The 19,683-nt window shown below is 45.1% G+C and overlaps 1 protein-coding gene across 7 annotated transcripts in view; it reads right to left on the bottom strand.

Annotated features, from left to right (window-relative positions):
* The window catches only part of LOC139368407 (zinc finger protein 385A), a 127,576-nt gene that overhangs the window by 18,344 nt on the left and 89,549 nt on the right, over positions 1 to 19,683 (bottom strand). For all 7 annotated transcript variants that reach the window (XR_011626959.1, XR_011626960.1, XR_011626961.1 and 4 more), the window contains one exon: positions 10,873 to 11,050. Coding sequence is in view for 4 of the 7 variants with exons in the window: in XM_071107255.1 (XP_070963356.1) it covers positions 10,873 to 11,050 (178 nt within the window). In the remaining 3 variants the exon portion in view is untranslated. The remainder of the gene's footprint in view (positions 1 to 10,872; positions 11,051 to 19,683) is intronic.

Raw genomic sequence — 19,683 nt, 5'->3', positions numbered from 1 at the left:
CATCGACCATCACACGGAACTGTAACGTCTGGGCTTCCGGTGACCTAACTTGGAAAATGGCTGCCTAGTTTTTCGTACTGCACATCGGTTGGGTATTCCCCCCCTAAATTCAAGTATTTACTCTGAGCATTATAATAACTTACGCAAAATGGAAAAGGGGAAAATAGGAAAAGATCGCGGAGCTTCAACAACAACAGCCCGTAACAAGACAGCAGAAGATATAATCATCGATGAACCCGAGATGGCTAATGCTAGCGCAAATACTTGAAGACGACACTGACCTGGGAATCGAGAGAGTACACCGAGCTCTGGCCTCAAAACCCCCCAGTGGCGCCCCACCAAGATCCATAGTAGCACGGTTCCTAAAATTCTCAGTCAAAGAGAAAGTCTTACATGCAACCTGGAAAAAGCCTGTTAACTTCCAAGGCCAACGAGTGTTCTTTGATCATGACTATGCGGGAGAGATACTGAAAAGAAGGAAAGAATCTGCCCCCATTAGGAAAGCACTTAAAGAGAAGGGTATTCACTTCCAAACAACCAGACCCGGCAAAAATGTGGGTATTTCTGGAAAATGGCCCGGTTACATACGAGCATGCAGACGAGGCGGCTGAGGATCTGAAGTTGACGGGTATCCCCGTGGAGTATACCGCCAGGAGAAAGGCGACATCACCAGCGTAAAGACTCGAGCAGGCTCTCCCATGGATCGTTGTCTACAAGCAGGGTCATGGAGAAAGAGGGAAACCATCTCGGCGAGAGGACGTTCACATCCGAGAGAGACTCAGGCATTTCCAACGGGAAGATGGAAGACACTGAATCGGATTTAACAGAATTAATAGTTACCGCTGTTAAGACTTTGGGTTGTTACGGTTGACATTGCAATAGGTAAAATATATCCCCTATTTTCCCCCAATGCTGAACAAGGGTGAGTAGACAAAAGTATGTGTTCTTTATGAGCACATTAAGTAGCGTCACGTTAATAACATATTTATTAGCTAAGGATTAATGACACATTGACAACGGGGCGACAGAAGGGCATATCGAGGGGAGGATTCATGATATTCAGGCATGACCGATGTAGTTTTCACTTGTAATTAACCGATGTGTATAAGCGACGAAATAGGCGCCCTTATTATTTTCGGTTCCACCAAGTCGTGTTTGTGACTACGTCACACATTTTCATATCTGAGCGAGGGGCCCCTCCTGCGGACAGGCTCATCCCCTCAAACCCCAGAGGCAAGAGACAGTCCTCTGACATGGGAGTCCAAATACCAAAGTATTTTCCTACTTTGGTTTACTTTATTATCGTTCTTGATTTTTCGTTCATTTTTATGTTCATGATAAGCAGGCAGATATGGTGCACAGTTTTTTATTTATATCAATGCATCATGGGGAATTTAAGGTCATCAGTCTCAATGTAAACAGACTGGGGAGTGCCGTCAAGAGAAGTAAGGTAATAGCAGAGATGAAACGGGAGAGAGGTGACATACTATTCTGGTAGGAAACTCACTTATCCACACCTGAACACGAGAAACTCAAGAAAATGGGATATAGGAACACTTTTTTTAGAAGGGGAGTTGCAATCTTGATCCCAAATTCAGTTAATTTTGAGTTTATGTCAGAAATTAAAGTCAAGGAGGGTAGATTTATACTTGTTAAATGTAAACTGAATAACAAGGATGTTACTGTTTAACGTATGTTTAATGTAAGTTGAATGTATACGCACACCCAGGGAGTGACATGGTCTTCTACGGGAAGGTGTTTGATTTAATTGCCACAGAAACCACTGGCACTCTTATCTGTGCAGGGGATTTGAACACCATTCTAAACTCAAAATTGGACAGCACAAATCAAAATAAGAACTGTGACGTCTGAAAATCAGACCAAACAAACAGACTTTACACAGTAAAACAATCTGCATCGACCATCACACGGAACTGCATGGTAGTAGCCAAGCTCTGCTCAAGCATGGTAATTATTTTCCTCTCCTCTCACCCTCCCTGACCACAGCCCACAGTGTCTGCGTGTGTGTTTTCACACGAGTGCATGTGTGTGTATTTGTACGTGCCTATGTGTGTGTGTGTGTGTCTTTGCGTAGCATGTGTGTATGTTATCCTATGGACCCCACTATGTGAACTACAGTGACCGCCCAGCCAGACCCACCCACCCATTCTTCATCCTCCAGACAAGGCTCCTCCAACTGCAACATACCCCAGCTGGGACCACAGCTGCTGGCCCTCACAGGCCCTGGATGTCCCCCTCCATGGAACTGATGTTGTGAAACTGGTGTTGTGAGACTGCATCAAACACAGAGTGCACTGGGATACACACACAATCGCAGCTAGGGAGAGAGAGAGACACACGCACTCACTGACATTCAGGGAGATGACTGGGCTTCCAGGGTCACAAGAAAGAGTCTTGGATGGAAAAATGCATTCTTTCACATGTATCTGCTTTCACATTTAGATCATGGTAGGCTTGTTTTGACTGCTTCCCTCTGGAATTATCTCAGAGCCTCATTAATTGATGCTGGAGTGGAGTTGGACACTGAAACCTCTGTGACTGCAAGGCTGTAGGCTATATAGACGGTCAGACTGGCCTCTTAAGACCTTGTTGCAGTATTGTGCCGACCCACAATTCTAGAAACTATGGTGGGTGAATAACCAGGCCAGATCAGCACAGCTTGGTTTGGTTTTAGTTCCCTTTAGAGCTATGTGGTCACCCATTAGACCTCTTCAGAGGACTGGACCCCTGTCCAGTCCTTCTGTCACGACACCATATGATGTCTCATGCTTCTAGCGGTGGGTTAAAGTCAGAAGAGAGATATGAAAACACCCTTGGGGTGAAGAAAGGCAGCCACATCAGAATGTTAAGCCCCTCACCCTCAATTAGGAGTTCTGATATGACTGGGCAGAGGGCCGTGCGACTGAAGGACTGCAGGATACAGATCACCCTGTGAGACAGAGAGACGACCCGTCTGCCCTCATAAGCATGTTTCACTATTGCGGCGACCCAAACTGCACGAGGTTGGCTGAGATATTTCATTTTCACATTGTCCTTTCAAGTATGGTGGTGGAATGTGTACGCAGGCCAGTCCAGTACAGCTCAGTTTGGCTCGGCTCCGTTTGACTCAGTAGCGTGGAAATGGCTTTAGTTCTTGGGGGTAAGTGGAAACAAAGCCACAAGAACGATATGAAACAAACTTAGAGAGAAGAAAGGCAGAGCCCTTCAGTTAGGAGTTGTGACACCGTATGATGTCTGTTGGTCCCTGTCCTTTATCTGTTTCTATGTTATTGTTTCAGCTTTTTTTGATGACACCTGCCCTGTGTTTCCCTGGGGAAATAATGGTCAGTGCAACCTTTTTCAAATGCCAACACCAGATTCAAAATATGCCCCAGTTATTTTATTATGACGTGTTTGATTCAGGGAGGGACGGAGATGGACAGAGTGAGGGAATGGAAAGTTCCGGGTGGAGAGAGAGAGAGGAGCATTTACATTTGAGTCATTTAGCAGACACTCTTATCCAGTGTGACTTACAGTAGTGACTGCATACACTTCATACTTCTTTTCCCCTCTATGCTGGTCCCCCCTTGGGAATCAAACCCACAACCCTGGCATTGCAGGCAACATGCTCTACCGACTGAGCCACTCCGGGACCAGAGAGTATGGCAGAGACTGAGGCAGAAAGAGAGAGCGAGAGTGAGAAAGACAGGCAGAAAGAGAGTGAGAGACCAGCTTCCCAATGACAGAGAGCAAGAGAAAGAGCGCAAGAGAAAAAGAGCAACACCCTCCACCTTGCCCTCTATCCCTAACAACCAACCTGTCACTCCAATAATATGACAACAACACTGAATTACATTAGATTAGACTGATTAAACTGATGTCAGCTGTGATCTTTCCATACCAATAGCTGTCGTCCGACAGCTAAGCCGTCTCTCTCGTGCGCTCTCTCCCTCCCTCCCTTAGCACCCTCTACCTCCTCCCAGACCCCACAGTTTATTTTGACTGTGTGACAAATCACACTCTAATACCTAATAAAAACACGACCCATAACTATAAACACACCGAAGGGGGTCCGAATTAAAGAGGCCAAGAAAAGCTGCCACGTTATGGTGCCATTGTGAGAACTGCAAATTCACCGGTTTGTTTCTCTGAGGTCCAGCTTTAAATAGGTAGCCCGGTCCCAAATATCTGTGTGCCGTCTTGCCAACACCCCACGCGAAATTGACAATGACCAAAGAATTGACATAGGAGTTGCCTAGTCAGCACAAACAGATATGGGACCAGGCTACTTAACAGGACAAGCATTGTAGAAGCCTTTCATTGTTTTTGAAGGCAACACAGCATTAGTAGTGCAATACATTCCTTTAAAGAACTCGTCATTTCAGATCCAACAATACACGCTGCTGCTGTCCTCAGATCGACCTGCTGGTTGGCAGGAGAGGTTTTCCACAATGTGCTACTCGCGCGTCTCTGCTCAAAAGGCCATATTCAAATTCTGATAGAAATGAGTCCTTCCTTTTTCCCTTCGCTGAAGTATTCACTGACACGTTTGGGATCAAGGGTTTCCACCATACAGCTTTCACCAGTTCTGCCATGTCCGATCACAAGATCAGTTGTTAGCCTACTTCAATGAAGGGAGGAAGGAAGGATGCATTTGTAAAGTATTTTAACTTGGAGCTTGGTTCTGCAAGAATTTATAACCAGAGCTCCCCTCTCTAAGTCCTTGGGCTCTACTTGCAGCTGAGATTTTGGTCCAGTATTTATCTGTGTGTTTGTCATCTCAGGGTTAGGGAGACAGCAGTGACTGAGTAACTATGTATTTCTAAGGTATTTGAAAAAGGAGTTAGTCTCTGCATGGAGTTAGAGACAAAAAATAGCTTTCTAAGTCCTTAGTGAGTTTCTGCTTCTCTCGCTGTTTTTGGTCCAGCTTCTCTCTGTGTGTTGGTCATTTTGTTATTGTCATCTCAGGGTCAGCTGGACAGCAGTGACAGAGGAGATCTGGGCCTAAACAGAGTCTGTGGTACTTTGCTGATGCTGTGCTGGTAGGAATGTGGGAGGAGCAGACTCTAGCCGTCAATTGAGGTCACAGTTAGACCCGACCACACAGAGAGAGGAGCCATGAAGGACCAGAACAACATACTTCAAGGCCTATGTGATTGTTATTCCTCCATGTCAGTGGAGAGCTATTCATATCTCCCTCAGCCCACAGTGGTCAGTTCATTTCCCTATGGATTGATAAGACTAACTGTATTAAGACATGGATGTGGTAGAATGGATGTGGTAGAATGGATGTGGTAGAATGGATGTGGTAGAATGGATGTGGTAGAATGGATGTAGTAGAATGGATGTGGTAGAATGGATGTGGTAGAATGGATGTAGTAGAATGGATGTAGTAGAATGGATGTGGTAGAATGGATGTGGTAGAATGGATGTGGTAGAATGGATGTGGTAGAATGGATGTGGTAGAATGGATGTGGTAGAATGGATGTGGTAGAATGGAGTAGTAGAATGGATGTGGTAGAATGGATGTAGTAGAATGGATGTGGTAGAATGGATGTGGTAGAATGGATGTGGTAGAATGGATGTGGTAGAATGGATGTGGTAGAATGGATGTAGTAGAATGGAGTAGTAGAATGGATGTGGTAGAATGGATGTGGTAGAATGGATGTTTGTACATTATGTTTTAATCAAATCAAATGTATTTATTAAGCTCTTTTTACATCAGCAGATGTCACAAAGAGCTTATACAGAACCCAGCCTAAAATCTCAAAAAGCAAGCAATGCGATATTGTTCACACCATCGTTTCCTATGACCGAAAAGAGCTTCTGGACATCAGAATGGCGATCACTAACCTTGATTTGGATGAGAATTTCTACTTCAACAGTCGGCGCCGAAGAACATACGGCTCATCCCAGACCAGGCCCAAATCTCTAATATAAGGAAGTCTTGAGGTTCTGCTCGCCCGAGTTAGAATACCTAATGAAAAGCTGTAGACTACACTATTTACCAAGAGAGTTTTCATCTATATTTTGCTATATTTTGCGTAGCTGTCTATTTACTGCACTAAGACCGCACTCAACCAGCTGTATAAGGCCATAAGCAAACAACAAAATGCTCCTAGTGGCAGGTGATTTTAATGCAGCCATACCTCATTTCTACTAACAAGTCACCTGTGCAACTAGATGCGAAAAAACTTTTGTTCACCTTTAATCTCCCTTGCCCTCCATTTGGCAAATCTAACCCTAACTCTATCCTCCTGATTCCTGCTTACAAAAAAAAACATTTTTTTTAAATCAAAATATGTTTTCAGAAATGCCTTCTCGAACATGTGAAATTCCATGTGCCTTAATAACAAACTTGAATGCTGCAAATACAAATACAATTGTTAAATTATGAGCCTAGTTGGTCTATCCACAGAAAAAGATTGCAACCTTTCCGCTAGCTATGATTGGCTGAGATAATGAGTGGGCTGGGCATGCTGAGAGATGAGCTTGGATTAGTCTGCCATAAAGCACGGTTCTGTCTATTTGAGCTAGTCAGTTTGTCTAGGTAAACCTGGCTATCGCGGTTTTCTATCAAATGTATTGAGTAGTAAAACTGCATAAACCTAATGTCAAGTTAAAGTGTACTGTTAGCTAGCTAATGTTAGCTGGCTGGCTGGCTTGCTAGCTAACGTTACATGTATGCTCTCCACTTTTGGGTGAACCGAGTTTTGAAATCAGTGGAATTCGAGTATGATAGCTCAGGAGAAAACACCTGTCTCCGGAAAAATTACATCTTTAAACTAAGGGCAACCATGGCATCCGACAGGAGACTCGTCCATCCATGATGTATGTAACATAGTCTAGCTAGCTACATTTCCAGATATTACACATTTGTAATTTTGACAGAAAGTTGTTTCATTTGAAGTTAGTGTACTGTTCGCTAGCTAATGTTAGCTGGCTGGCTCACTAGCTAACATTACGTGTATGATCTTATAATTTGTATCTCAGAGCCACTAGTTATAGCCTAATGTTAGCTAGCTAACATGTAACCTGGTTGGTTAGCTACCTGCAGATTCATGCAGAGTTTGGATAATGATTAATTGTTTACCTAGCTAGCTAGCTAGCTACATGTCTTAACAAAAGACTAATCTCAGTGTGCCAGAGCGCAGAATAATTCAACACCCGTCGAATATTGCCGGTGTCAGTAAATGTCAGCAAAAAGGTGTAAATAAATTGTTTCCAGCAGCACAGTTACAGTCACCAACACTCTGAATAACATGAAAACAGCCTAACCAGCTCTGCTAGGGTGAGTAAAATGGTCAAAGTGGGGTGTTCTGTCATTATGTGTTGAAGTAGCTAGCAAGCTAGCCAATGTTAGCCAGTTAGCTTGGGTGCTTGACTGCCGTTGTGAGGTCAGAACGTTCGGCTCAACCCTACTCATCGGCCAGAGCGTCCAGGTTGGGCTCTGAACGCTCTGAGAGCGAAATGACAGTTACAGTCACCAACGCTCTGGATAACATAACAGCCTAACCAGCTCTACTAGGGCGAGTAATGTTCAGTGAGCTTTTCTCTCATTTGTGTCTGGATGTGGCTGGCAAGTTAGCTTGACGGCTGTTATTTTTAATTTATTTATTTAACCTTGAGTTAACGTAGGCTAAATGCGACTAGCATGAGGTTGTAAGTAACGAGAACATTTCCAAGGACATAGACATATCTGATATTGGCAGAAAGCTTAAATTCTTGTTAATCTAACTGCACTGTCCAATTTACAGTAGCTATTACAGTGAAATAAGTGCTTCTACACCTGCATTGCTTGCTGTTTGTGGTTTTAGGCTGGGTTTCTGTACAGCACTTTGAGATATCAGCTGATGTACGAAGGGCTATATAAATACATTTTATTTGGTTTGATTTGAAATAATACCATGCTATTGTTTGAGTGCACAATTTTACAACATGAAATGTTATTAATAAACAAATTCGGCACATTTGGGAAGTCTTGATTCAACATTTTGAACAGAAATGCAATGGTTCTTTGGATCAGTCTAAAACTTTGCACATAAACTGATGCCATCTAGTGGCCAAAATCTAAATTGCTCATGGGCTGGAATAATACATTATGACCTTTCTATTGCATTTCAAAGATGATGGTACAAAAAAAATAAAAAAAATCTTGTACCAGATCTATTGTGTTATTCTACTACATTCCTTTCACATTTTCAATGAACTTCAAAGTGTTTCCTTTCAAATTGTACCAAGAATATGCATATCCTTGCTTCAGGGCCAGTTAGAATTGGGTATGTCATTTTAGGCGAAAATTGGGAAAAAAGGGGCTCATTTTTAAGAAAAAATATCTTATTTACAATGACAGCCTAGTGGGTTAACTGTTAAACATTCAAAGGCCATTTTCTCAACTTTCAAAGCAAAATTACTTTCCCATTGTTCCTCAACTGTAGTGTATGATATAGTGTATGATATATAATTTTGAGTCTCTACTTATCCAAAAATGTAAAAAACACTATTTCAAATTTTTCTACATGAGACCGATTTGAGCCGGTCGGTCACAATTAATAAGTGCATCGACGACGTGGCCCACACAGTAACCTTTTGAACAAATCCCAACCAGGTGCCATGGATTACAGACAACATCCGCACTTAACTAGAGCTGCCACTTTCAAGTAGCGGGACACTAATCCAGATGCTTATAAGAAATCACGCTATGCCCTCCGACAAACCATCAAACAAGCAAAGCATCAATACAGGACTAAGATTGAATTCTACTACACCGGCTCTGATGCTTGTCGGATGTAGCAAGGCTTGCAAACTATTACGGATTACAAAGGAAACCCAGACACGAGCTGCCAGCTAACCAGAAGAGCTAAATACCTCATATGCTCCCATCAAGGCAAGCAACACTGAACCATGCATAAGAGCACCAGCTGTTCCAGATGATTGTGTGATCACACTTTCCATGGCCAATGTGAGTAAGACCTTTAAACAGGTTAACATTCATAAGGCCGCAGGGCCAGACGAATCACTAGGACAAATACTCAGCGCATGCAGTGACCAGCTGGCAAGTGTCTTCACTGACATTTTCAACCTCTCCCTGACACAGTCTGTAATACCTACATGTTTCAAGCAGACCACCATAGTCCCTGTGCCCAAGAACACCAAGCTAACCTGTCTAAATGACTATAGCCCCGTAGCACTCACATCTGTAGCCATGAAATGCTTTGAAAGGCTGGTCATATCAACGCCACCATCCGAGACACACTAGACCCACTCCAATTCGCATACCGCCCCGACAGATCCACAGATTCTCTATTGCACACTTTCCTTTCCCACCTGGACAAAAGGAACACCTCTGTGAGAATACTGTTCATTGACTACAGCTCAGCATTCAACATCATAGTGCCCCCCCCAAGCTTACCACTAAGCTTTGGACCCTGGGACTAAACATCTCTTTCTGCAACTGGATCCTGGACTTCCTGACGGGCCGCACCCAGGTGGTGATGGTAGGCAACAACAAATCTGCCGTACTAACCATCAACACAGCCATCAGGGGTGCGTGCTTAGTCCCATCCTGTACTCCCTGCTTACCCACGACTGTGTGGTCGTGCATGACTCCAACACCATCAATAAGTTTGCAGACGACACAAAGGTGGTAGGCCTGATCACTGACAAGGATGACAGCCTATAGGGAGGAGGTCAGAGAACTGGCAGTGTGTTGCCAGGACAACAACCTCTCCCTCAATGTCAGCAAGACAAAGGAGCTGATCTTGGACTACAGGAAACATGGCCCAAACACACCAATACAGTCGTGAAGAGGGCATTACAACGCCATTTCCCCCTCAAGAGGCTGAAAAGATTTGGCATGGGCCATCAGATCCTCAAAAGTTTGACAGCTGCACCATTGAGAGAATATGACTGGTTGCATCACCACTTGGCAACTGCTTAAGCATCCGACCACAAGGCGCTAGAGAGGGTAGTGCGTACAGCCCAGTACATCACTGGGGCCAAGTTCCCTGCCATCCAGGATTTCTATACCAGGCGGTGCAGAGAAAGTCCCTAAAAATGGTTGAAGACTCCAACAACCCAAGTCATAGACTGATCTGTATGTTGCCATATGGCAGACGGTACCAGAGCGCCAAGTCTGGGACCAAAAGGATTCTGAAAAGCTTCTACCCCCAAGTCAAAAGACTACTGAACAGGTAATCAAATGGCTACCCTGACTATTTGCAATGACTCCGCTTTTTTTGTTGTTGCACTGACTCTCTTGCACCGGCTCCATGCACACTCACTGAACTCTACCCACACACTCAGACATACTACACTGACACTCCAATACACACGCACTCACACACAGACACTCTTTCACGCTCTTCACATATGCTGCTGCTACTCTATTTATTATCTATCCTCATTTTTACCCCTACCTACATGTACATATTACCTCAATTACCTCAACTACCTCGTAACCCTGCACGTTGACTCAGTGCCAGTACTCTTTGTATATAGCCTCGTTACTGTTATTTTATTGTGTCACTATTCCCTTCTTTTATTTAGCAATTGTTTCTTACGTTTTAAAAGTAAGCATAAACGGAAAAGTCTACACCGGTTGTATTCGGCGCATGTGACAAATACAATTTGTTTTCGATGTCTTAGGTTTATTTTCAACAGCATTTACTTGCCATCAACCCTGTTATAATGTCGGTCACCCATAAATGTTTCCACTGTATTGGTGTGGGGTGATGATGGAACTGTGCAGGGTATAGTTGGTATACACCCAACACCCTGTACTGAGAGCTGGTATTGGCAGTATACTGTTACTGTACTCCCTGTATGTAAGTGCTAGGGGATATTCAAAGTCTCTCTCCACCATGGTCTTACCTGCGTTGCAGGGGTCGCTGATGTCCGAGGTGCCTGTATGGGGTCCACTGGGGTCGGACGGGGAGGGGGGAACAAGTGGGGCCGGCTTGTCACCCTCCTGGGGGCGACTCTTGGAGGTCTCGATGCCTTTGACTCTCCGGGCGTGGCGGTTGCCTTTGTAGTGGGCTTCTGCCTGGCTCTGTGTAGAGATGGAGAGATGGAGAATAGTATTTAGGCTAACGAAAACAACGGGTGAATAAAACACTGGATGGATACAAATTGAGGCCAGAGGCCCAAACAGAGGCCCAAAACACCATACACACCAGCCAATGAATGCGGTGCTCACAATGACGCAGTTTGATATTGTATACCTGCCATTGTGCGCCTGGGTACATTGATACATATCCGCGAATCCAAGAGTGATAAACGCACACACACACACACACACACACACACACACACACACACACACACACACACACACACACACACACACACACACACACACACACAGACACACACACACACACACGCACACACGCACACACGCACACACACACACACACACAGAGTTTCGGTGTCTGCTATGTTATTCAATCTGCATCAGGGATAGGAGACAGGAGCCAGGCTGCAAAATGGCATGCATAGAGGACATAGCAGAGTGTAACAAGTCATCTGATCACTGATACTCTAGGGAGTAATGATCTAGGCTGTGGAGGCAGGTGTTTTACCTGATCAAGGAAAACTTCCTGGTCCCCCCCCTTCCCCCTCCTCCACTCATGTCATTATCCCAGACAGACATGATGAGAGACATGCCTGCAGTAAGGGGGGGGGGGGGCATCTTGTCTGCCTATGGCCCCATAAGCCCCCTCACCCACCCAACCCCACACACACCTCACCCTTGGGCCTCCTCATCTGACTGTGTAAATTATCAATGGGGAGGCCGGCATTCGTCGATCCTTCCACTCCGACAGAGCAAAACCTAACACCAGAATACCAAGGCTGCCTACAGCTTCTCCAATAGGCCTAGACAAACTCGAAGTTGATTGCTTACATTGAAATGCATATCCCTCTAAATATACGTGCCACTGGGCAGTGGGTATCTATACCCTTTGTGGCAGTGGTGGGAGCTGGAAGGTGCAGGTGGATGGAAGTCTGGGGAATGTCCTGCAGTCCAACAGAGAGAAACTCAATCCACGTATCCATTCCAGTAGCACTGTTCTGGTTCATCTCCTGCTGAAAGGAGTGCTCCTGGTAATGTCTTGGTTCAGGGGTAAACAACAGAGCGAGTCATCCATTAAAAGGACGGGACTGGAGTAGGGGGCATTGCAGACAGAGACAGTCCCTGTCCTTTTGCAAGACTCTCCATCCACCCCTCACTTCTCACCACCAAACGCTTTTAGATACTGGCCACTATTTGGAGAAGTGTGTACAGCTATACGTTTGTCTCAGCTCAGTGTGTTGATTGGCCAATTGGTCTCTGTCTGTCTGTATTAGTGTGGTTGTTTGGATGGACAGATTGACCTCTGCCTGGCTAGGTCTTGAGACACCTAGGAGCTGTTGCCCATGGTTTACTTCTTCATGATGGCCTGCTGCTGCAGCAGTGCTGTGCTTTACACACACACACACACACACACACACACACACACACACACACACACACACACACACACACACACACACACACACACACACACGTTGCCCCTCCGCTGTGTGCTGTGAGCACTTCAAACAGATCATCTGGCAGCTAGCAGGATGAAAAAGGCATGCCCAAAGCCTCTGGAATGTTGATGTGTGTGTGTGCGTGTGTGTGCGTGTGCATACATTGGCCGGGCGAATAATTATTGTATCAAGATGATGATGATGATGATGATTATTAAGGCTTATAAAACAGGTCTGGAGAGCCGCTGACAGCTGCAACGGACAGGCGATGACAGGGACAGAGAAATCAAGTGGCACAGCACACCACACCACCGGCTAACTAGGGGCTCAGGGCAGGGGCTCAGTTATACTGGTTCGGTAGGGAAGGAGAGGAGGTGCGAGGATAGGAGGAGGATGGGAGGTGAGAGGGGAGAGGAGCAGAGAGAGGGGGCCTTGACTGAGGCATTGTTGGACAGAAGGAGGGATGGTAGGCTGGGATGGCTGAGGATAGACAGGCTTGACATTGGAGGAGAGGTGGAGAGAGGAGGTGAGAGAGCAGAGAGACGGCCTTGGCTGAATGGCTGGCCCGGACGGGGTGGGGAGATGAGAAGGGGGTAGAGGGAAAGAGGACCTAGGCTGGAGCTCCTGTGGTTTGGATGGCAATAGTCTGTGGTTAAGGCATCAGGCTCCCGAGTGGCGCAGTGGTCTAAGTCGTCACTACAGACCCTGGTTTGATTCCGGGGTGTATTACAACTGGCCGTGATCGGGAGTCCCATAGGGCAGTGCACAATTGGCCCAGCATCATAAGAGTTAGGGGAGGGTTTGGCCATTGTAAATATTAGGTACACTACTGGTCAAAAAAATGTAAAACACCTACTCATTCAAGGGTTTTTCTTTATTTTTGAAAATTATTTTCTACATTGTAGAATAACAGTGAAGATGTCAAAATGATGAAATAACACATATGGAATCATGCACAGAGAGAAGACAGCACAGAGAGGGGGGGTGGGAGGGTTGGCAGAGGTTATGGGAGAAGATAATGGCTGGCCAGAGAGACGGAGGACAAGAAGAAGAACAATGCAGGAGGAAAGGAAGAAAGAGCAAGAACGAGAGACAGAAAGAAAGAGGAGAGCAACACAAGAGAAATGTAGACTGAAAAGGACCGCATAGCTTATCGAGAGGTCAGAGAGAAGCAACATGTGATATAGAAGGAAGTGATTGTAATCAGCATATTGAGGGTACATGTGCTGCAAAGTATGGATACTGAGAGAGGAGCTGTGGCACAAGGACACACATTGCAATGCAGCAGCTCCAGATGAGCATAGAGAGGAGAGAGGAGGGGCCGGACCAGCTGGGTCATGCTGCAGCACTAAGTGACGTTGACCAATGCAGCGTGAAACCGGCCTGTGACATCACTCCTGTCCTGAAGCAACTCACAGCAAGGTTATTCCCCCCCATCGCCGTCAACCCCACACACAGGCAGGGCGAGAGATATTTGGGGCTGGCGACACACACACACCATACGCACCGATCGGGGACACTAGAGGTTGATGCCACATCATCCCTCTCTCCACCTCTCTACCCTCTCTCACCCATCTCTCCACATCTCTACCCTCTCTCACCCATCTCTCCACCTCTCTACCCTCTCTCACCCATCTTTCCACCTCTCTACCCTCTCTCACCAATCTCTCCACATCTCTGCCCTCTCTCACCCATCTCTCCACTAGAGGTTGACCGATTTATCGGAATAGCTGATTAATTAGGGCTATTTTTGGGCACCGATTTTGCAGATTTTTTTTACACCTTTATTTAATCCTTATTTAAGTAGGCAAGTCCGTTAAGAACACATTCTTATTTTCAATGATGGACTATGAACGGTGGGTTAACTGCCTCGTTCAGGGGCAGAACGACAGATTTTCACCTTGTCAGCTCGGGGGACCCAATCTTACAGTTAACTAGTCCAGCGCAATAACGACCTGCCTCTCTCTCGTTGTGGAGACGGCCTGTTACACGAATGCAGTAAGCCAGGGTAAGTTGCTAGCTAGCATTAAACTTATCTTATAAAAAACAATCAATCAATCATAATCACTAGTTAACTACACATGGTTGATGATATTACTAGATATTATCTAGCGTGTCCTGCGTTGCATATAATCTGACTGAGCATACAAGCATAGAAGTATCTAAGTATCTGACTGAGCGGTGGTAGGCAGAAGCAGGCGTGTAAACATTCATTCAAACAGCACTTTCGTGCGTTTTGCCAGCAGCTCTTCGTTGTGCGTCAAGCATTGCGCTGTTCAACTCCCGAGATGAGGCTGGTGTAACCGAAGTGAAATAGCTAGCTAGTTAGCGCTCGCTAATAGAGTTTCAAATGTCACTCGCTCTGAGCCCGTGGTTGTTTCCCTTGCCCTGCATGGGTAACCTTTGCCCTGCATGGGTAACACTGCTTCGAGGGTGGATGTTGTCGTTGTGTTCCTGGTTTGAGCCCAGGGAGGAGCGAGGAGAGGGACGGAAGCTATACTGTTACACTGGCAAAACTAAAATGCCTATTAGAACATCCAATAGTCAAAGGTTAATGAAATACAAATGGTATAGAGGGAAATAATCCTATAATTCCTATAATAACTACAACCTAAAACTTCTTACCTGGGAATATTGAAGACTCATGTTAAAAGAAACCACCAGCTTTCATATTTTCTCATGTTCTGAGCAAGGAACTTAAACGTTAGCTTTCTTACATGGCACATATTGCACTTTTACTTACTTCTCCAACACTTTGTTTTTGCATTATTTAAACCGAATTGAACATGTTTCATTATTTACTTGAGGCTAAATTGATTTTATTGATGTATTATATTAAGTTAAAATAAGTGTTAATTCAGTATTGTTGTAATTGTCATATTAGTAAATTAAAAAATAAATGAAATTGTCCGATTAATCGGTATCGGCTTTTTTGGTCCTCCAATAATCGGTATCGGTATCGGCGTTGAAAAATCATAATCGGTCGACCCCTACTCTCCACCTCTCTACCCTCTCTCACACATCTCTCCACCTCTCTGCCCCTTTAATCAGAGTGCAACAGGGCTGTCACAGACCATGGCATAACCCTGGCCCTTGACGAATGCATCTTATGATAAGTAGTGGCAGCCAATTTCAGGCTTTCCGCACTGTAAATAATAGAGAGAGCAAGAGAGAGCAAGAGAGAGCAAGAGAGAGCAAGAAACAGAGAGAGCGAGAGAAAAAGAGAGAGAGAGAAAGAGATTGAGAAAGATGGGAAAAGAGCCAGAGCACGAGAGACAGAGAGAGAATGACAGACAGTCAGAGAGGAATATGAATGAGGCAATGAAGCATGAAAAGGCTTGACTGACTTGAGCACAGATGGGAGGGGGGGGGGGGGGGGGGGCTGAGGAAGATGAGATAAGCGTTTGAAGAAGTACTATATCTGCTGATGGTATGGTGATAGGGTCAGAGGCCACTTGTTTCTCTGGGCTGTACCAGGCAGATGTTTGTCTGATTAAAAGAGAGGCTTTATCTTAAAGATTAACACTGATATGAGAACTGTCAGTGTCATCTAGAATGTTAACTTCCATACTGTACTGTGTCGTTGGAAAAAGCTTTGGTGGAAGCACAGTCCTTACCCTATTTTCCATCACGTAGCGTAGTGTGCAGTAAGGCCATTCACCTGCTTGGAATAAAAATGTGTGTTGGCCGTGACAGTAAGAAGGGACTGCAACAGAAGTCCCTAAGCGTGATACGCACACACCCACAGAGCACTGCAGGGAGGAACGCACGTACGTACACACGTACACACGAAAAACACAGCGAGGTAGCTACTGGTCCTGCTGGGAGTCGGGGGTCATAGATGGCCCGACAACGCTCGTGTACTGAGCCCTTTATTGGACGGTATGTGTAAATATTTACCAGCATGTTTATGTGTCAGACCTGATTGGCTGAGAGGTCACATTCTAGGCTATAAACAGAGAGCTTATACCCTGCAAGTCCCTGGTCGCTGGCATATATTTTGAAGACATCAGACCTGGGTTCAAATGCTATTTGAAATCATTTCAAGTACTTTAGCCGTGCTTTATTGAGCTTGCCGGGCGTAATGGAACAAAAAAGAACAATCCCAGATGTGAGAATCTCACCCACTTGGCACTCCGAGGCCGGCTCAAGCAAAAGCTCAAAATAGTTGAAAGATTTCAAATCCTATTTGAATCCAGGTCTGAGACATGCCCTTCACTTACTACACTTCATACCTATGCAACGATGGCATTTTGTCCATGGAATCAGGTCTCATATGTGGCCATGTATTTCAGATATGGGAGTAATAAAGTATAGAGATCATGAAGACGGGTGAATTAGCTTGAATAAAAATATCCATCACTTCACATACGAACAACACCGCCTAACAGTTTGATAGCCAGGGTCAAGTTTCCAAAGGAATAACAGACACATCACCCTTATTCAGCTGTTTCCTGTGGGCGTAGCAGCCTAAGCTATGACTGCGTTCACTTTCACAGTGTAGCCTACGTGGGATCTCCGTGGGAATTGAACCCGCAGCCTCGGCACTGCCGGTGACGCACGATTACCAACAGAGCCGCGCAAGATCGGAAGTGTCCTACAAAGAGGCCTAGGGAGGGCTTTACCTCTGCTCAATGCGGCCTAGACGAGTACAGCTCCACCGCCACAGAAACCACAAGCAGGCCATGATTGTAGGCCTGCTCAGTTAAAATAGAAATAGGTTTACTGGGTTGACACTATTATCATGGAAGTGTTATGGGGTACTCCCTAGTCCTCCCTAGTCCCTGTGTGGGGTTGGGATATGGGAAAAGATCCGCCCTGGCTTTGAACTGAAGTCTATGCACACAATAATATTTTGCCCGTAACAGCCGACTTTAAAATGTTTCACTATAGGCCTGCAGACGAAAGTCTTTTTTGCTGATGTACACGTTGATGGTGCGATTTGCTAAGATACGGGACGCTTTGTTAACTGGGAGCTTCTAAAGCATTCAGAGAATGCTGGCGACACGGGACATTAAACCTACCCACTCCCTCACATCGCGCACACACACAGCACATTCGTGAAATCATTCATGCACATTGCATTGCAACATTGCACATCGAGATAAGCCTAGTCCCTGTGTTCTGCTTCTCAAGTCAGGCTGTATGCCCATTTAAAAACGAGTCAAGTTAAACTGGGCCATGTGGTTTGATGAACATGTAGTTAGCGAGGGTTTGGATTAACCACATTAAATCAGATTTGATAAAAGAAGGCGGACTAAAAACTGCCGCTGCACTTATTTCTGGAAAGATTCCAAGTGCGTCCCAAATGGCGCCCTATCCCCAAGCACGTGGTGCACTACTTTAGAACAGAGCCCTATGGGCTCCCCCCCCCCCCCCCCCCCCCCCAAAGTAGTGCACTGTATAGGCCATTTGAGATGTAGACTTAAAACTTTGCGGTATGCTTATGTGAAATTAGTTTTCATGTGCTCAAGAAGAACCTCATCAACATTCCCCATGTTGATGTTGGGGAGAGAAAATCCCTTTGAAACGTGGAGGAAAATCTTATTTCATGCTCTCAGCTTGCCTAGCAACACTCCAGGGCTGTTACTGCAGTATTATACCACACCTGGGTTCAAATCTTATTTCATGCTCTCAGCTTGCCTAGCAACACTCCAGGGCTGTTACTGCAGTATTATACCACACCTGGGTTCAAATCTTATTTCATGATCTCAGCTTGCCTAGCAACACTCCAGGGCTGTTACTGCAATATTATACCACACCTGGGTTCAAATCTTATTTCAATTCCTTAAAATACTTTTGTTTTAGCCTGCCTGGATTGCCAGGTGGACAGGGAATTTTGGGACTATTCTATTGGTTCCATCGCAACAAGCAAGCCGGATCAAGTCCAGATAATATATTAGAATTGATTTCAAAGAGTCATTGAACCAGGGTCAGCTGTTCTGTGTCTTTGTCTCACAACTCTCACTCGGGCTAGGTACGCCATATTCCGATGAGGCGTTGACTGCCAAACCACAACGCAAACAGATGTACCAAACACTACAGAACCACAAGCAGATGTTCCAAACACTACAGAACCACAAACAGATGTACCAAACACCACAGAACCACAAGCAGATGTACCAAACACTACAGAACCACAAACAGATGTACCAAACACTACAGAACCACAAACAGATGTACCAAACACTACAGAACCACAAGCAGATGTACCAAACACTACAGAACCACAAGCAGATGTTCCAAACACTACAGAACCACAAGCAGATGTACCAAACACTACAGAACCACAAACAGATGTACCAAACACTACAGAACCACAAACAGATGTACCAAACACTACAGAACCACAAGCAGATGTACCAAACACTACAGAACCACAAGCAGATGTACCAAACACTACAGAACCACAAGCAGATGTACCAAACACTACAGAACCACAAACAGATGTACCAAACACTACAGAACCACAAACAGATGTACCAAACACTACAGAACCACAAACAGATGTACCAAACACTACAGAACCACAAACAGATGTACCAAACACTACAGAACCACAAACAGATGTTCCAAACACTACAGAACCACAAACAGATGTACCAAACACTACAGAACCACAAGCAGATGTACCAAACACTACAGAACCACAAACAGATGTACCAAACACTACAGAACCACAAACAGATGTACCAAACACTACAGAACCACAAGCAGATGTACCAAACACTACAGAACCACAAACAGATGTACCAAACACTACAGAACCACAAGCAGATGTACCAAACACTACAGAACCACAAACAGATGTACCAAACACTACAGAACCACAGGCAGATGTACCAAACACTACAGAACCACAAACAGATGTACCAAACACTACAGAACCACAAACAGATGTACCAAACACTACAGAACCACAAGCAGATGTACCAAACACTACAGAACCACAAACAGATGTATGCAACACGTCCATGGTGTCACCACTTTGTCCAGAGAGATATAAAAAAACAGAGGGACAAACAATAGTAAACAGAGAGAGCCTTCTAAACAGTGTGCGTATGGTGTCCGAAATTGTGCTGTATGATGTGTTAGGAGTGTTAAGGGCATTTCACACTACGGAGCCAAACCAAGCTGTACTGAACTGGCCTGGTTACACATCCATCATAG

This window comes from Oncorhynchus clarkii, chromosome 16 (genome assembly GCF_045791955.1).
Source record: "Oncorhynchus clarkii lewisi isolate Uvic-CL-2024 chromosome 16, UVic_Ocla_1.0, whole genome shotgun sequence".
Classification (NCBI taxonomy): Eukaryota; Metazoa; Chordata; class Actinopteri; order Salmoniformes; family Salmonidae; genus Oncorhynchus; species Oncorhynchus clarkii.
Note: the sequence above shows the minus strand (reverse complement) of the source record. Positions and strands in the feature narration are given on the sequence as shown.